The 16,619-nt window shown below is 38.3% G+C and overlaps 4 protein-coding genes across 4 annotated transcripts in view; 2 read left to right on the top strand and 2 right to left on the bottom strand.

The window, feature by feature from the left end:
• LOC134647978 (probable 26S proteasome non-ATPase regulatory subunit 3) overlaps positions 1–16,619 on the top strand; it is a 174,495-nt gene that overhangs the window by 117,823 nt on the left and 40,053 nt on the right. The gene's annotated exons all lie outside the window — the stretch shown is intronic.
• Positions 1–16,619, bottom strand: part of LOC134647983 (cysteine desulfurase, mitochondrial) — a 79,937-nt gene that overhangs the window by 58,952 nt on the left and 4,366 nt on the right. The window contains exon 8 of the mRNA XM_063502404.1: positions 14,731–14,885. Within this exon, the coding sequence (XP_063358474.1) occupies positions 14,732–14,885 (154 nt within the window). The 3' untranslated portion in view covers position 14,731. The remainder of the gene's footprint in view (positions 1–14,730; positions 14,886–16,619) is intronic.
• LOC134647933 (3,4-dihydroxyphenylacetaldehyde synthase) lies at positions 1,760–10,557 on the top strand. The gene is made up of 5 exons (XM_063502317.1): positions 1,760–1,889; positions 7,080–7,200; positions 8,033–8,146; positions 9,014–9,133; positions 9,465–10,557. Exons 1-5 carry the CDS (start codon positions 1,810–1,812, stop codon positions 10,530–10,532), a joined length of 1,503 nt encoding a protein of 500 aa, XP_063358387.1. The 5' UTR covers positions 1,760–1,809; the 3' UTR covers positions 10,533–10,557.
• On the bottom strand, positions 11,006–12,140 carry LOC134648464 (uncharacterized). The gene is made up of 2 exons (XM_063502983.1): positions 11,857–12,140; positions 11,006–11,321 (listed from the first exon to the last, which is right to left on the bottom strand). Exons 1-2 carry the CDS (start codon positions 12,023–12,025, stop codon positions 11,191–11,193), a joined length of 300 nt encoding a protein of 99 aa, XP_063359053.1. The 5' UTR covers positions 12,026–12,140; the 3' UTR covers positions 11,006–11,190.

Genomic DNA, 16,619 nt, shown 5'->3' with positions numbered 1-16,619 from the left:
TTGACCGCTGAATTAAGATACGCTTCGGCAACCGCGAACGGTGGCGCATAAGATTTATTACGATAAATCGGACACATATTGCACTTGGATTACTGTGTCAATGAACTTTTTGTACTTTTTACTTTGTTTATTATTACTTAATCATTATTTACTCTTAATAGTGAAGACGGTGGTGACTCAACAGTATTCTGCTGCAACACCTGTCCCGTTTTGAATTGGGCAGATCTCCATCAAAAGTATCAAAACCCCAGCCCGCGTAGCCGCTGCCTAGACCGGTGGTTCTGGCTCGGATCCAGAACATATATTTGTATGATGAGCATGACAACACAAGGTTCATTGAAGTTTCGTCATTAAAACATAACGTGATTGGTCTACAATAGGCACTATCAATTTTCGAATTTAAACTGTTGTGAGACATACTAACATTGAATAATTTTACGGTTTAGATTCACTTGTTTTAACTTGTTTTTGTTGTTATGTCGCGCGAGTGACTTAAAACAAGCGAGTCTAAACCGTAAAATTATTCAACACTATCAATTTGTTCATTTTTCTGCAACATTTACGTAATAGGTATTAGGTACTTTATTGCCATACCTAATAATAACCATCATTATGGATTGGCCGTAGTTAGGCTGTTTGACTTCTAATTCTAAGCCAGCGATAATTAGTATGTCTTTAGATAATAACTCAATAGTTTTGCCATTTGTTACCAATAAACTCATCAATCTCTTCAAAAATTGAGAAATACGTCACAAGCCGTGATACTAATTATCTAATTAACCCATTACTTAGGTAAGATTTTAATTAGGGTTGTCGTAAGAAAAAATCACCACACCAGCTCTGAAAAGCTCTCTTTGTACTTCAAAAACTGATAATAAAATTCACTTGTGACTTGAAAAAGATCGTTAATAAGGACATAGCTAAGGGCATAACACTTCAAGATTACCTTTTGATTGACATTTTCGATCTGTCAGCCTTATAGAGGGATAAAGTATTACGGGATTTACGGGACTAAAAAACGAGCAAGTATGAAGATGAGTTAAATTTTAAACTGAAATAAATGTCATATACTAAGAAAGAGTGACCCAAGCCTCCAGTGCCCCAGGCTGGAATCGAAACAGCGTCCTCTGCTATCCCGGCAGGTGCCTGTTGCCACTCGGCCACCAGGGGCCACACCGGCATAGGTCGAATTTTTCCAAGTATATGCACTTCATACTGAAGGCTTATGGCGCCCCCTATTATATAGCTTTCATCTCTACATATTTTATTCTCTCTCTACAGAGTAATAGGAAGCAATTAGCTATTTATATCGGTTGTAATATCGTTCGTCAAACAAACATACACCATACACCCCCATCTGCAACCCCTTCCACCGACCTACCTACTTTCTACATTCATGGTATATACGCCCTACTTGCATGGACGAGTATTATCATAACAGTAGGTAAGTATTTAGTTGTCAGCACTGCAAGAAGGCAACCAAACGTTTAAGACAAGTCGCGCGCACCTGTGGACTCGCAATTCTCATTGTAGAAAGCTTATTGCGCGTGCACGTAAGCACGTATAAATCCAGCTCTGGGGCAGCGAGACACCATTGTCACGCAGATCGCCAACTTGGCAAGTCTTAATTAACTTGGTTGATTAAATCTTGCTCATCGGATTGACCTGACTTGCTTTAACCGTTTTATCTTGGGTTTTTTAAATTGAGTTCAATTAGAAGCTTGTTTTAAAATTGTACCTATGATTTATTGAATATTCCAATATTTATATTATAATTTAAATTTGCGGCGATAGTGCTTGTGATTAAAAATGAATTCTACGGAGTTTCGGGAGTTCGGCAAGGCGGCGATCGATCTTATGGCGGATTACTACGATTCCATTCGAACAAGGTAGGTGACAACGTTAGGTTCAAATTTGTTCCATTTATAATGCACAACGTGTAGGTAAATTATGTAATTTAAAAAAATAACCAGAAAAGTACGAGTCGGACTCGCCCATCGAGGGTTCCGTACTTATTTTTAGTATTAATTGTTATAGCGGCAACAGAAATACATCATCTGTGAAAATTTCAATCACGTTTCATGAGATACAGTCGGGTTGGTGACAGACAGACGGACAGTGGAGTCTTAGTAATAGGGTCCCATTTCTATCCTTTGGGTACGGAACCCTGAAAACAACTAATATCATATAAAAAATAAGCAACCAAGTTCCATAGTAGAGCGCTGGCCTCGCTTTGATTCTCCGAATTCGCTTTGTTTAGTACTTAGTAGGTAAGTAGATGCTGTTTGTTTCTGATATTTAAGCTTTTATTTAACTTAATAAATAGTTATTTGTTTTACAAGGGGGCAAAGTTGTTGTTTAAACGCTCGTGCGGATAATTGATACCCGGCCAAGTGAGTTATAGCTCCGATGTTAGTTTTAATTTTTAATATGTTACGTTGATTATGTAAGTACTTAGAACAGAGACTCGCGCCTGCAGTCAAACTGTGCAGTTTTGCAGGAAACTGTATTAAGAGTGCTATTACATTTCGGGGATGAGCGAGTTTAGGTATTTTACGCGCTGCGGCAGGCCCCGCGATCTCAGGTCGCCGAACCCTTTCACCGCATTTTCCCTCGGTCGCACTACAATGATGGATTAAACATTCTTGATCCGATCGTGAAGCACATTGAAATCAATCATAACAACACTAACTGTACTTTAATATCAAAGTCCTAAAAATGTTATTTGGTACGAAAATACTAAATCCAGTGCAAATATACATACTTATGTAGGTCATTATTACTAGAAAGAAATTATACGTACTTACTTAGGTACTCGCTTATTTTCATTTTTCGTCATTGCATATGGTATAGGTTGTATAGTGAAACTATTTTAGCTATATAATAAAACCTTTAATTTGTATCTTAAGTTTAGAAACGAGCTAATACTAAGCATCTGATGATGAAGCCTGATGATGATGATGAAGGTGGTCACGGATACCAATCAACCATGTAGTAACATGATTAGGCTCGTTTGATTCGTCTCAACAAGATCTTTGGCACTAGGTGACACTCAGGGTCTGATAATGGAGCTGGAAGGTGGCCACTGGTACCAGTCAACTATGCAATTAAATCACTTCGTGTTTGAGCTCGTTTGATTCGTCTCAACAAGATCTTTGGCACTAGGTGATACTCAGGGTCTGATGATGGAGCTGGAAGGTGGTCACCGGTACCATTCAACCATGCAACTAAACCACTTCGTGTTTGGGCTCGTTTCATTCATTTCAACAAGATCTTGGACACTAGGTGATATTCAGGGTCTGATGATGAAGCTGGAAGGTGGTCACCGGTACCAGTCAACCACGCAACTAAACCACTTCGTGTTTGAGCTCGTTTGATTCGTCTCAACAAGATCTTTGACACTAGGTGATACTCAGGGTCTGATGATGGAGCTGGAAGGTGGTCACCGGTACCAGTCAACCATGAAACTAAACCACTTCGTGTTTATGCTCGTTTGATTCGTCTCAACAAGATCTTGGACACTAGGTGATACTCAGGGTCTGATGATGGAGCTGAAAGGTGGTCACCGGTACCAGTCAACCATGCAACTAAACCACTTCGTGTCTGGGATGACAACCTTCCAGCTGCACATCAGACCCTGTGAGTACTATGTTGTGTCAAAGATCTTGTTGAGACAAATCAAACGAGCCCAAACACGAAGTGGTTTAGTCGCATGATTGACTGGTACCAGTGACCACCTTCCAGCTCCATCATCAGACCCTCAGTATTATCTTGTGTCAAAGATCTCGTTGAGAGGAATCAAACGAGCCCAAACACGAAGTGGTTTAGTTGCATGGTTGACTGGTACTGGTGACCACCGTCCAGCTCCATCATCAGACCCTGAGTCCTATCTTGTGACAAAGATCTTGTTGAGACGAATCAAACGAGCCGAAACACGAAGTGGTTTAGTTGCATGGTTGACTGGTACCGTTGACCACCTTCCAGCTCCATCATCAAACCCTCAGTACTATCTTGTGTCAAAGATCTCGTTGAGAGGAATCAAACGAGCCCAAACACGAAGTGGTTTAGTTGCATGGTTGACTGGTACTGGTGACCACCGTCCAGCTCCATCATCAGACCCTCAGTACTATCTTGTGTCAAAGATCTTGTTGAGACGAATCAAACGAGCCCAAACACGAAGTGGTTTAGGTGCATGGTTGACTGGTACCGTTGACCACGTTCCAGCTTCATCGTCGGACCCTGAGTTCTATCTTGTGTCAAAGATCTCGTTGAGAGGAATAAAACTAAAAAAAATATATGATGTACATTACCATGTAAACTTCCACCGAAAATTGGTTTGAACGAGATCTAGTAAGTAGTTTTTTTTTATACGTCTTAAATCGCCTAAATACGGAACCCTTCATGGGCGAGTCCGACTCGCACTTGGCCGCTTTTTTAATTTAGTACCTATAAAATATCAGATCATTTCAAATATCTTTAATGCTGTCCGGTAGTTACATACTATACTATAAACCCAAATACACAGTACTAGGATCAAAGTTTCTCAGTCGCCGTATACACGCACTGTCACGCACACAGTATAGCATTTTACACGGCGCCTGCCGCACACAATGATAAAAAACCTCGTCGTCGCCGTTGAAAACGTGCGGAGCCGACCGACACACGTCCTACCTCTACAAGCTCTGCCGCGGCACTGAGCTCACGACCGCGCGTCATCGGTAATATTAGAGTCGTTTTCAAAAAATTGCCAAAAAATTATAGTAGAATTTCATAAACACTAATGTATACCATCAGTATAAGCAAACGCTGTAGATTGCTTGAGTATGAAAATGACTTCGATATTAAGTAGAATTTCGTAGGAATTGACACTTGTTTCGGAGAGAAAATTGAGTTTGTTTTTCTTCGATTTTCTCTTTCTCAAAGGTATTTAGGAAAAATGTCAAAAGTAATTCCTAATGTACAGGGTATTAGTAATACAAAATAGCCAGCTTTACCAGAGTAAACTTCTCAACATTTACAAATACGAGCTCACAATTTAGTGCTTCACGTGGTTTTTCGGAAACAACCATCAGAAAAAAAATCATTACTAATTTAATAAGCCCTTTTTCCAATATTTAAAAAGTAATTCCTAAAGATAAGAAGACGCTTTTACCGTAACAAGTACTCATTGTTTCTAATAATGACCCTAAAGTACTGAATGTCATCGAGGAATATCATCAATTTTGCAGTATTTTGACTTTTCTTGTTGGAGCGCTCTTAAATGTATTAATAATAACAAATAAACAAACAAGCGAAAGATTCAAAAATTGAACCACGAGCGTAGCGAGTGTTTCAAAATAATGGAATCTTGAGCGTTGCGAGGGTCCCAAAAGCACGAGGGTTAAACAAAATTTGCCCCGAGTGAAACACAAAAAATTTCACCACACTAACCCGAAGAAAACCAATATTAACTGTAAGATATCAAACAAAATCAAACCAAAACAAATACAAATGAATGAAGTCTTTTCAAATTTCATAATTATCTAATATCAATATTATGAATATAATATCAGGCGTTTGTTTGGATCATGATTTGAAGGATTTTGTTTTATTCCCTGGTTGAACACTGTAGGATTTCCTAACATCTACAGAAAAGCCGAGATTTTAATTGTATTTAATCAACACCAGATTCTGAAGGACACGTGCAAAAAACGTTTCCTAGGCGGAAAAGCGTATTAACTGAGAAAAAAATATATGAAAACAAGTTACTGGTTATAGCCCTGGCTCCAACAGTATCATCAGATCAATTAAATTACATTAATAAATTGTACACAGAGATATTATACTAATAAATCTTCTTCTACTTGTACACCCAATTTGTCAATACAAAAAGTGAATTTCAAATATTGTATGGAAGTCTCACCCTTCGCGCCTACATTTTTCAAATTTGCCGCGTTTTTCTACCGTCGGAAATGGCTTGCTAAACTACATATGAAAAGCCAAACTATGTATTAAAAGGTTGTAAATAAAGCAAAGTTGCCTTCTCACACCATTAACATATCAAGCCAGGCACCTGTTACCTCATTGAATAAATTTCAACACCTGGGCTCAGTGCTAATCATCCGAGACACGAAAGATTCCGACAATTTTATCTTATTATGCCTCTAATTGTCTACAAACCTGACATTAACCAGGTTAATTAGTAAGCTGTGGTAGGCAAATACCTACATCGACGGATGCACAATTTTCCTCCTATTGTTTGAGTCATACAACCCTTTTTTGTTGTTGAGTCCAGCACTTTCAGCAGAATCAATTATGAAATGATTACTATTATAGCACCGGTCGGTCATTGTCGTTATTACATCCATTGTTATATTCAAAGATTTTTGTATACTTCCCTAGTTCCTGCAATTTTTCCAATTATCAGGACAGACTCATTCGTCTATGTCACTACCTATTTTTAACGTTGACACAGAATAAATAATAGTACTAAGTACAGAAGACTCACTCTCTAACAAAACGCGTCTGTTACGATCAGCACAGATATGGTCGCTAGGTGGCGACAGCGCCACGCGCGGCTTATGGCTTTCCCCAAAATTGGGGCCGAACGGATGTACTTTTAGCTACCTGTAGCAAAGCGACGAAATCGCGGAGTGAGACCACAGAATAAGTAATAGTATTATGTGAGACACGCCTGACGTTGATTAGGTCTGCTCAGCTGATCACAAATAATACCTAGCTAGACAATAGTTAGGTTGTGCATGGGTGTATCTTGATTATAGATCGTTTTTTTAGCATTAGAAAAAGACTAGCGATCTTGACGTGTCTTTTAATTGAAAAACGCTTTTTAAAAATCAGTAACTATTACTTATGAAAGCAAAATAATGTCAATAATCGTATATGATTCATAAATGTTACATATTTGCTGACTTATTTTTCAAAAGTGTTTTTCAATAAAAAGACTTCAGAGAAGTCTCTTTCTAATGCTAAAATAACGAACTACAAGGATCCGCGAGATTGGCACCATTTTTTTATCGTATTAATGGAAGTTCGTTAACTTTATCCTTTAGATTTAATGTTTAACCAATATTGTTTTGCAGGGATGTGCTGCCATCGGTTGAACCAGGATATTTATTGAAAATGCTGCCCGAAAGCGCTCCTGAAGAGCCAGAAAACTGGAAAGATGTCCTAAAAGATTTCAATGAAGCAATAATACCAGGCGTCTGTTACTTAACTTACTACTAACTTTTACTAAGTACATTAAAACTTGCTAAAATGTCACAAACTGTCATTTTAATATTTAACTATCTACGATACAGCTCTGTTTCTATTAAATGATAGGTATAGTATACATAGAGGGTTACATCGATATAGGTCTCGGAATATATAGGTAGGTAGTACACTACGGGGATTACAGGTGCTGAAAAATCGGACGAATCGTGTCTGTTCAAAGGGCGCGGAAACTTTAAGGTCAAGACGAGTTTCGTTTCATGTACTCTGAGCTAGTTATCCGTGGGAAATTTTGTTTTTCCTGTTCGTTATTTTGCACGTACACGTACAAATCAACGAACGCCTTTAATAATTTAATGAGCAAAAATTTTTAAGAATGTGTTTAGAAAACTTAAATCGCGTGTACAGTCGCCATCAGATATATCGGAGCGGCCGAGGTGCTCAATAATATCTGAACATGCAATTAACGCCTTGACAATAGAGGCGTGCTCAGATATTTGTGAGCACCTTGGCCGTACCGATATATCTGATGGCGACTGTACCTACCTAATGAAAACTTTTGGGTGGCCAGACCACATCTTCTTCTTCTCTTCTCGCGTTGTCCCGGCATTTTGCCACGGCTCATGGGAGCCTGGGGTCCGCTTGGCAACTAATCCCAGGAATTGGCGTGGGCACTAGTTTTTACGAAAGCGACTGCCATCTGACCTTCCAACCCAGACCACATACGTATTGAAATATTTTGTATTATATTATATTCATAATAAAAAGAACTAGCAATTTCCTTAACCATCCAGCCAACTATAATTTTTGATTCGTATTGTAGATAACCCATTGGCACTCGCCTCAGTTTCACGCCTTCTACCCGACAGCAGTTTCGTACCCCGGCATCGTCGGAGGCCTGCTCAGCGATAGTCTCGCCGTCATCGGATTCAGTTGGGTCAGTTCAATCTTTTACTACTTAGCACAGAGTAGGTAGTCATGGCCCGTCACCTGCTTACTATTGCCATACACAAAAATGTATTAAAACGCTTAAAGTATTCGTGCAAAGTATGTATAATTATATGTTTTATCCGCAAATTTGACAACTGAAATAGATAGTGTATGGCGCTTAATACTTAAGTTAGAGTAATGGGATAACTGGATTGTCAAACGATTCTACTGTTTAACGCATTCACTGCCAGCAACCCGCCAGGCGGGTGCATTATCCGTAGTCGCTTTTCGCTACATACGGTTTTTCGCATGTCATCCGCTACGCTCGCAGCGCGTAGCAAGCGCTGGCACTGAATGTGTTCAGACGTGTTTATCAAAGGGTTATACAAACCAGGGATGTTGCGAACATCCGCATCCGCATCCGCAACCGCGGAACTTCCGCATTATTTTCAATATCCGCATCTGCATCCGCATCCGCATAAAATCGATGCGGAGCTTATGCGGATGCGGATGTCGAACAAATCGGTACAGAAACGTCTTAGCGGCGGCGTAATTGCTAGGTAATTTCGTCATTACCTATAACGAAATCGTCTAGATCCAGAAAAGTCGTCGAAGTTACTGTTTATTAAATATAACGCACCTATATTCTTGCTCAAATACTAAACATTTCGTTTAAAAAAAAATACTAAAAATGTAATATATGACGTTTTCTAAGTACCTAATCTTGACATCCGCATCCGCATCCGCGGATGTGAGCCTTTAAATATCCGCATCCGCATCCGCGGATGTCAAAAAATCTGCATCCGCAACATCCCTGATACAAACTTACATATACTACAGTCAGATTAAGTATATTTGTCCTATTTACTTGCAGATGTCAAGCCCGGCATGCACCGAACTGGAGGTGGTAACGATGAATTGGCTGGGCAAGCTCCTCGGGCTCCCGGAGGAATTCCTCAACTGCTCTGACGGCCCTGGCGGTGGGGTCATTCAGGTCTGTGCTAAAGTTGCGTCAATAAAGTCATTGAAATATAAAATAAAACAAAACACTTGTCAAATATGCAGCATCTATGTAACTACTCGTATAAGTATCTGATTAAGTGCCAACGCGGATACCTATCTACCTAATGCATAGCTAATTTGAATAAACCCCATCTAGATGGATCAAGAACTTGCATGCAATGTTTGATGTATTGCTAACTTCAGAGTAACTTACAATGAATTTAGTCAACCTCAATGTAACAAAAATCACGTGCAAGGTAATCCGTCTAAATGGGGCTTAACTTTTAAAGCTTTCATTTGACTAAATGTATAATATTTTGCAGGGTTCAGCTAGTGAGGCAACTCTAGTCGGATTACTTGTTGCCAAAAACAAAACCGTACACAGACTCATGGTAAACGATCCCAGCCTCAAGGAAGGCGAGATCAACGCTAAGCTCGTGGCCTACACGTCGGACCAATGCAACTCGTCGGTTGAAAAATCCGGATTACTCGGCTCCATGAAAATGCGGTTACTTAAATCTGATGCAGATGGCAGACTGCGTGGAGAAACACTTAAAAATGCATTTGAAGAGGACAGAGCCCAAGGCTTAATACCATGCTATGTTATTGCCAACCTTGGCACGACAGGCACCTGCGCCTTCGACCCTTTGTATGAACTTGGCCCGGTGTGCAAGGAAGCCAATGTGTGGCTACATGTCGACGCCGCCTACGCAGGATCAGCTTTCATTTGCCCCGAATACAGAGTACTAATGAAAGGAGTTGAATACGCAGATTCCTTTGACTTCAACCCACACAAGTGGATGCTTGTGAATTTCGATTGTTCCGCAATGTGGGTCAAAAATGGATACGATCTAATCAACACTTTCGACATCCAGCGTATATATTTAGACGATGTTAAGACTAACATAAAAATACCTGACTATCGTCACTGGCAAATACCTCTCGGTAGACGATTCAGGTCTTTGAAGTTGTGGACTGTTTTGAGAATATATGGGGCAGAAGGGATTAGATCTCATCTCAGAAATCAGATCAGCCTCGCTCAACATTTCGCCAAGTTAGTTCGAGCTGACGATCGATTTCTGGTGGAACCTGAGCCATCAATGGGATTGGTGTGCTTCAGGCTTAAAGATGGTGACAGCGCAACACGCAAATTGTTAGAAAATTTAACGGAAAAGAAACAAATCTACATGGTGGCGGCCACTTACCGTGGCAGGTATATAATCCGATTCGTCGTCTGTTCTCATTTAACAACGAGGGAAGATATTGACATCAGTTGGAAAATAATTAAAGAGGAAGTTGACATGATCGTCACGCCCACGTTACACACCAAAACTCAAATCCCAGCGTTAGGTCATATCGACATCAAGAGTTTATGTGAAAAATCGAAGTAATCATAAAATATTTTAATATTATAAATTAATGTTACGTTAAGATTCCTACCCACTTGCCTGCAATGTTATGATTTACGTTTTATTTGCAAACTGGGTTTATACACTTCTGATATTTCTTTAATTCGTAGTATTTGTATTTACGTTGTATTTAAGTTTTCTTTCGAATAAGAACATATAATAGGTTTGTGTTTAGTCTTAATATCTTAATGGTTAAAAGACTAATGGCTTTATACATAAACGCGCTACAAGCCTCAATTAGCTAGTTGTTTGACTTAATTTATCGTTTTGAATTATGTTTTGTGAGAAAGGGATAAAACATAAATTAACTAATTGAGGCTTGTAAAGTTTTATGAATAAGGGAGTAAAGTTTTTAGTATTTCATAAAATGTAAAAATAATAAAGTAACAGTGCATTACACATTGCATATTCATTTCCTGACCTCACCTTAAAGAACGCATAAAAATAAAACAAAGTACAGTCTTATGTAAATTTATTATATCAACTTGGTAAACGCAATGAATCACAATTAGGTAGTTAAACTAACCTATTCTTTTGTTTCCGTGTAACAATGTTAATTGAAACTCTATATTAATTTCCTCTTTCAGCGTTTATGTTGCATCACTATGCATCATCGCAGTCATGGTTTGTTATTTTCCATTTAAATGCAACTGCAGGTATAAGCGACACAGAGTCCGTATGAATATCCTTTTGGCATGCAGTGCTCCTGGCAGACGGATTCTTCGGTAGGCTCGTCGAATTGGCAGGGTACACGACCAGGGACCTTGGTTTCTGAAACAATGAGTAGGTAACTATTTATTTTTACCAAGGTTCGAGTTACCCGTTTTCTACCGTAAAACGGGGTGGCTTTGAAATACAGGGTGACTTCAAAATCTCAGTTTTTGAACCACAATATTTTTACGCAAGATTTTTGGTACTGGGTACTTTATTATATGGTTAAGGCGTAAAAGTTAAAGCGGTTCTTAATATTTTATGAGAGTGAGTTAGTAACCATGGCACTTACTGGTTATTGGCATGGCACATGGCACCCTTTCTACATTTTATTAAGGTAGTGACAAGTTATACCTATATAAACTATGCTTGGCCCGGCTAAGATTGTTTTGTATACGTAGCCTAAACCTGGGCCATTCGCACCTCGTTCATCAAAATCGGCTCACATACACAGGTTCAGGTATGTACCTAGCACAGAATAAGTAATAGTAGGTATTATCATGTACCTAGTTAGACTAAATCTCTAAATCTGATTTACTTAAATAAAAATGTAGGTGCGTATGTAGTCATTAAATTGAAGATAATTTTGACTTACCTGTTACAGATGGGTTAATCGTAGTCTTTTCCGGCAAACTTGCTACAACTGACTGGTCTAACGGTATCACTTCATCTCGTCTCTCAGTCATTCTTGGTTTCGCGACCGCGATATGCACTAAACAAATTGAAAGGACCAGAACAATCGTAGGAGTCAATTTTAATTCCATTTTGATGCTTGTATATCGGCGTGCTCACGAGCGTCGACTAAATATCAGCAACAGCAAGTCAATGTTACGAAATAGCGTGTATAGGAGGGATTGAATGAACGCAAAAACGAAAGGTCTTGCTTATATATGAACAACCGATTTATATGCGCTTAGTGCGGTAGATGCGTCACAACGTTGCCAACTTAAATGTGCAGCTAACGATGTCGCTACTCTCTATGTGTTCCGAATAAACTCGCTCGTGTTTACGTAGTTCAACTTTTGACCGCTGCTAATTGTTCTGTCAATACGTAGGTACGATTTAGAGTCAACACAATACAATGACTCAGTGTATCATTTTGCCGGTTTCATTGTTATGGAGAGGACTTTACTCATGGGTTTCAACTGAAGATGACTGAAGCAATTATTCGTTCATTTCAAAGGCTTGATAATTAATGTAATAAAGTTAATAAGTTATCGATTAATATAAAATTAATATCGTCCAATTAAATTAATATATTGAACGTAGTATTTATACTACGTTTAATAATCACTACACCTTATAAAACAAAATCACCCAACGCATCTGTCTGTCTGTATATATGTTCGCGAAAAACTCAAAAAATACTGAATAGATTTTCATGCGGTTTTCACCTATCAATAAAGTGATTCTTGAGGAAGGTTTAGGTGTATAATTTTGGCAAACCTTGCGAAGCCGGGCGGGTCGCTGGCTATTATTATTTATTATGTACTAACAGTAAACCTAGTTTGTAGGTATTTAAGTACGAGTATAAAGTAATTTACAAACATACCGATTTTAGGGTTCCATAGCCTACTATTGCCAACTAAGTTATTGAATATAGCTTTTTAAATAAGTTTTGTAATTAAGTAATCGTAAATCCTCCATTATGAGTGGTCCGACACAGTGTGAATGAATGTATAAAAGAATTAAAGTCGAACTTTAGAATTTTCGTGAAGCTTCATTTTATTAACATTTACATCATTATAATATAGACTTAAATCAATAGATACAACAAATTATTAATTTATCAGAGGTCTGGCATTTGATAAAACAATTCTACGATATAATAGAAATTACATAGGTCACATTGTAGTAGGCATTAAGTTGAAGAGGGGTGCTATTTTATTTACTAATGCATTCTATGTAGTATGTTCCGTGGATTCCAACAGAATTATAAAGGTACCATCTTCCACAAACCCGCCGTCAAAAAGCCGTTTTAAAATGAGAGCGCATCTCGATTGTATGTCGGCGGCTAGGTTCGTGACAATTCATAAACCTTATTGTAACGACATAAGGTCCACAATGGCCAGAAAAGGGTGTTGCGGTTTGTATATTATTGTAATAATACCTATTCTGTGTATTTTAATACACGGTAGGTATCAGCGAGAAAGCTGTTTAAATAACAACGTCCAGGAAGAAACAACATATTTATATGTTGTGTTCAGTACGAAAAATACAAGTATGATTGATTATTTCAAATAGCTATATTGTCTGATTAAGAGCGAGATCTTTGTGCCACAATAGTGAATAGTGTGAATACCTATAGTAATATCATTATCTTTATAACCGTTATGTACAGTCAGCAGCAATAGTTGCTAAGCGGGCGAGGTGTTCAAAATGATCTTGACGCGACTTTATTGTTAAGAGAATAAGAGCGCATCAAGGTAGTTATGAACAACTCGCCCGCCTAGCAACTTCTGTAACTCAATGTATAACTTTGTCAGTGATCAATAACGTCATAATATAAGATATAATCGAAAATAACAGCCATCTAAAAACCTAACAAAAATATAAACCAGGGTGCCCAACATTTTCAAAAAAATCTCAGAGCCTATGTTACCTTTAAGATAACATTACTAACTAAATAGAGTTTCATATAATTTTAACAACTAATCAGCTTATTAGGTAAGCTAAAAAAAACCGCAAAATAAAATAACTCGCTACAAATATTCACGACATTTTATGTCCGCGCACACTTTACTATCCGAGATATTCTACAATGTGGACACCCTGATAACTATTTATTCATAGCAGCCTATCCAGATCTTATGGAGCCTTAAATCCTTGTACATTGGTCAATTCAGGCAAGCTGGTACTAATGAAGTGGATTAAATTTATGACATTAATCAATTCGTCACTATACATAAGTATAAGTCACACACAGAAAGGTGCTTTTAGAGACTTGGTACTCCATTTAAACCGAATAAAAGTGAATCGACGTGCACATAGATTAAATATGGCATTGACAAAAGAATACTAGGACGCGTAAATTAGTACAAAATATCGCAGCTCCAATTTTGAAAATTTTCTGTGTGTGTATGTGTTCTGTTCTATGTCACGTGGTCAGTGACTATGTACGGGATCATACCTATGTTTTGTGGTAACTTGATTGTCAATGTACTTGCCAGCAATGCCAGCATAGTTACTTACCGCATACTATTTAAAACTTTCGCGATTTCAACTCATATTAAAACGTAACTTTATCGGGTCTATCGCGAATTTACTTATTTTACGACCACGGCCGGTGTAACCGGCGTAGAAACATCGAAAATAAAGGTAACAAAATCGCGATACACCCAATAAATTTATATTTTAATTACCGCATAATACGAGGTCCAGCGCCATTTGCTCTAACGCGTCTAGCAGTATTTCTGTCAATTATTATAGTAACAATGGACATGCGTAACTAACAGGACATGTCCGGTACATTAGTGCTGCGACCACTGTATGTTTTTGATGTCCACTCCCTCTTGCACCATCTCCCAGAGCGGGCTCATCTCTCGGAGCCGCTCCACGTGCCTAATCGTCTTCTCTGCCGTGTAGTCTACTTCGGCGATCGTTGTGAATCTTCCTAATCCGAATCTGTAAAAGTTGCAATTTTTTTACATACATACATGTTTGAGAAAAGATACTTCGATTTATTAACAAAGCACTTTATTGTTTAATTTAGTTTTTACATTCAGTCGGCCATTTTCTATGAATCCACGAATGAAGAGCGAGAGAACGCCGTGCGAAAGAGACCGCATATTAGGTTGCATTCACTATAGATGCGTTCTCACACATATAATCACGCCTATTTCCCGAAGGGGTAGGCAGAGACCACGATTTTTTTTAAACTATGTATTATCAGTCCGACGTAATAAAGTACGGCTTTCCGCGAAAAACGAAAATCTAATTTTCGTTACGTAAAACGGGGTGACTTTAGGAAATTGTGGGAATACTTTGATAGTTTTAAACATTGACGTATAATATCTAAGGACGGGCTAATGGGGCACTAAAAATGGTACTAGTTCAGCGGTGTTACTCACGAATTCCAACCAATCGTGCAGTCTATCGCAACTAGTTGCGACCAATAGCGCCCGTAATGCGAACTCGTCAACCAATCGCGCGCGTGATGAGAACTCGTCAACCAATCGCGTTGTAGCGGTTTCACACCGCTGTACTGGCCCCTGTCATGCCTCATTATTATTGCCCTTAAAGCCAGTCCCTAGATATCTATGTCAATGGTTTTAAAACGGCCACTAAATTAGCATTATGCATTATTTTCACGAACTGTTCGTGGAACAAGTTAGATTATTATACATTCTTGTTTACCTACTACTAAAAACTCGGAATAAAAATATGTTACGGCTGAAAAACTGAAATTTCGAAGTCGCCCCTGCATTTCAAAATCACCCCGGTTTACCGTACCTGCCTGTCTATTGCTCTTGCATATTCAAGCGATAGGGAAATTAGGGAAGCACTTATGAAATTTCGATTTTCGTTTTTCATGGCTTTAGATCTCGCGAATGAGCCGCTCGCTCACTACACGAGCGTTGCACATCGTACTGCGAGTACAAAATCCACAAAACAGTTAATACATATTCCGCTTATATCATGATCTGGAATATATATAGATGCACCTTTCCACAAATATTATAACGTTTGTCGTATGTCACTAGGTAAACAACATGGGATTAGGTACATATGTTGTTTACCTAGTGACATACGACTGGTTTTGAGTACATTTTTGATAATCAGAATAGTTTTGTCTTATTGTCTGTGCCGGAGACGTTTATGACATAAGAGATAAAAAATTTGATAAAAGATAATTTGTTTGTCACAAACATTTTACTAATGTAGTAAATAACTGATAACGTAATTTCCTAGTTTGTGATATACTTAAGCGTTATATTTCCTTACCTAAGCGTTACTTGCACCAACCACATTTGACGGACTGATCAACGTCAAAAGCAGTAATATTTAGCGAACGTTTATAATGGTGACAGACGGTTTAGTGCAACCAACATTAGGTACTACATGTGCTTATATATTTTACTTAATTATCTAATGAACATTTAAATTTGAAGGATTGTTAAATTAGAGTCAATAGTTAAAATATAACATAAGGTATGTATGATATTAGTTAGCACTATGCGAAAGAATTACAGTGAAACCTGGATAAGTGAGACTTCAAGGGACGAGCAGATTTGTCTCACTTAAAGAGGTATTTCACTTACCCAGGCTCTCAGTTAGCCAGGTACAAATAAATGTCTGTCTCATTTAGAGAGGGTCCCATTAATAGAGGTGAGAATAGAGGATATATTTCAGTTATAG

This window comes from Cydia amplana, chromosome 5 (genome assembly GCF_948474715.1).
Source record: "Cydia amplana chromosome 5, ilCydAmpl1.1, whole genome shotgun sequence".
Classification (NCBI taxonomy): domain Eukaryota; kingdom Metazoa; phylum Arthropoda; class Insecta; order Lepidoptera; family Tortricidae; genus Cydia; species Cydia amplana.
Note: the sequence above shows the minus strand (reverse complement) of the source record. Positions and strands in the feature narration are given on the sequence as shown.

Excerpts from the sequence above, each read along its gene's own strand:
- LOC134647933 (XM_063502317.1), top strand. The coding sequence starts at position 1,810 with ATGAATTCTACGGAGTTTCGGGAGTTCGGCAAGGCGGCGATCGATCTT. Across the intron at positions 1,890-7,079 it reads TACGATTCCATTCGAACAAG|GGATGTGCTGCCATCGGTTG; the intron begins GTAGGTGACAAC and ends ATTGTTTTGCAG. Across the intron at positions 8,147-9,013 it reads CCGTCATCGGATTCAGTTGG|ATGTCAAGCCCGGCATGCAC; the intron begins GTCAGTTCAATC and ends ATTTACTTGCAG.
- LOC134648464 (XM_063502983.1), bottom strand. The coding sequence starts at position 12,025 with ATGGAATTAAAATTGACTCCTACGATTGTTCTGGTCCTTTCAATTTGT. Across the intron at positions 11,322-11,856 it reads GATTAACCCATCTGTAACAG|AAACCAAGGTCCCTGGTCGT; the intron begins GTAAGTCAAAAT and ends TCATTGTTTCAG.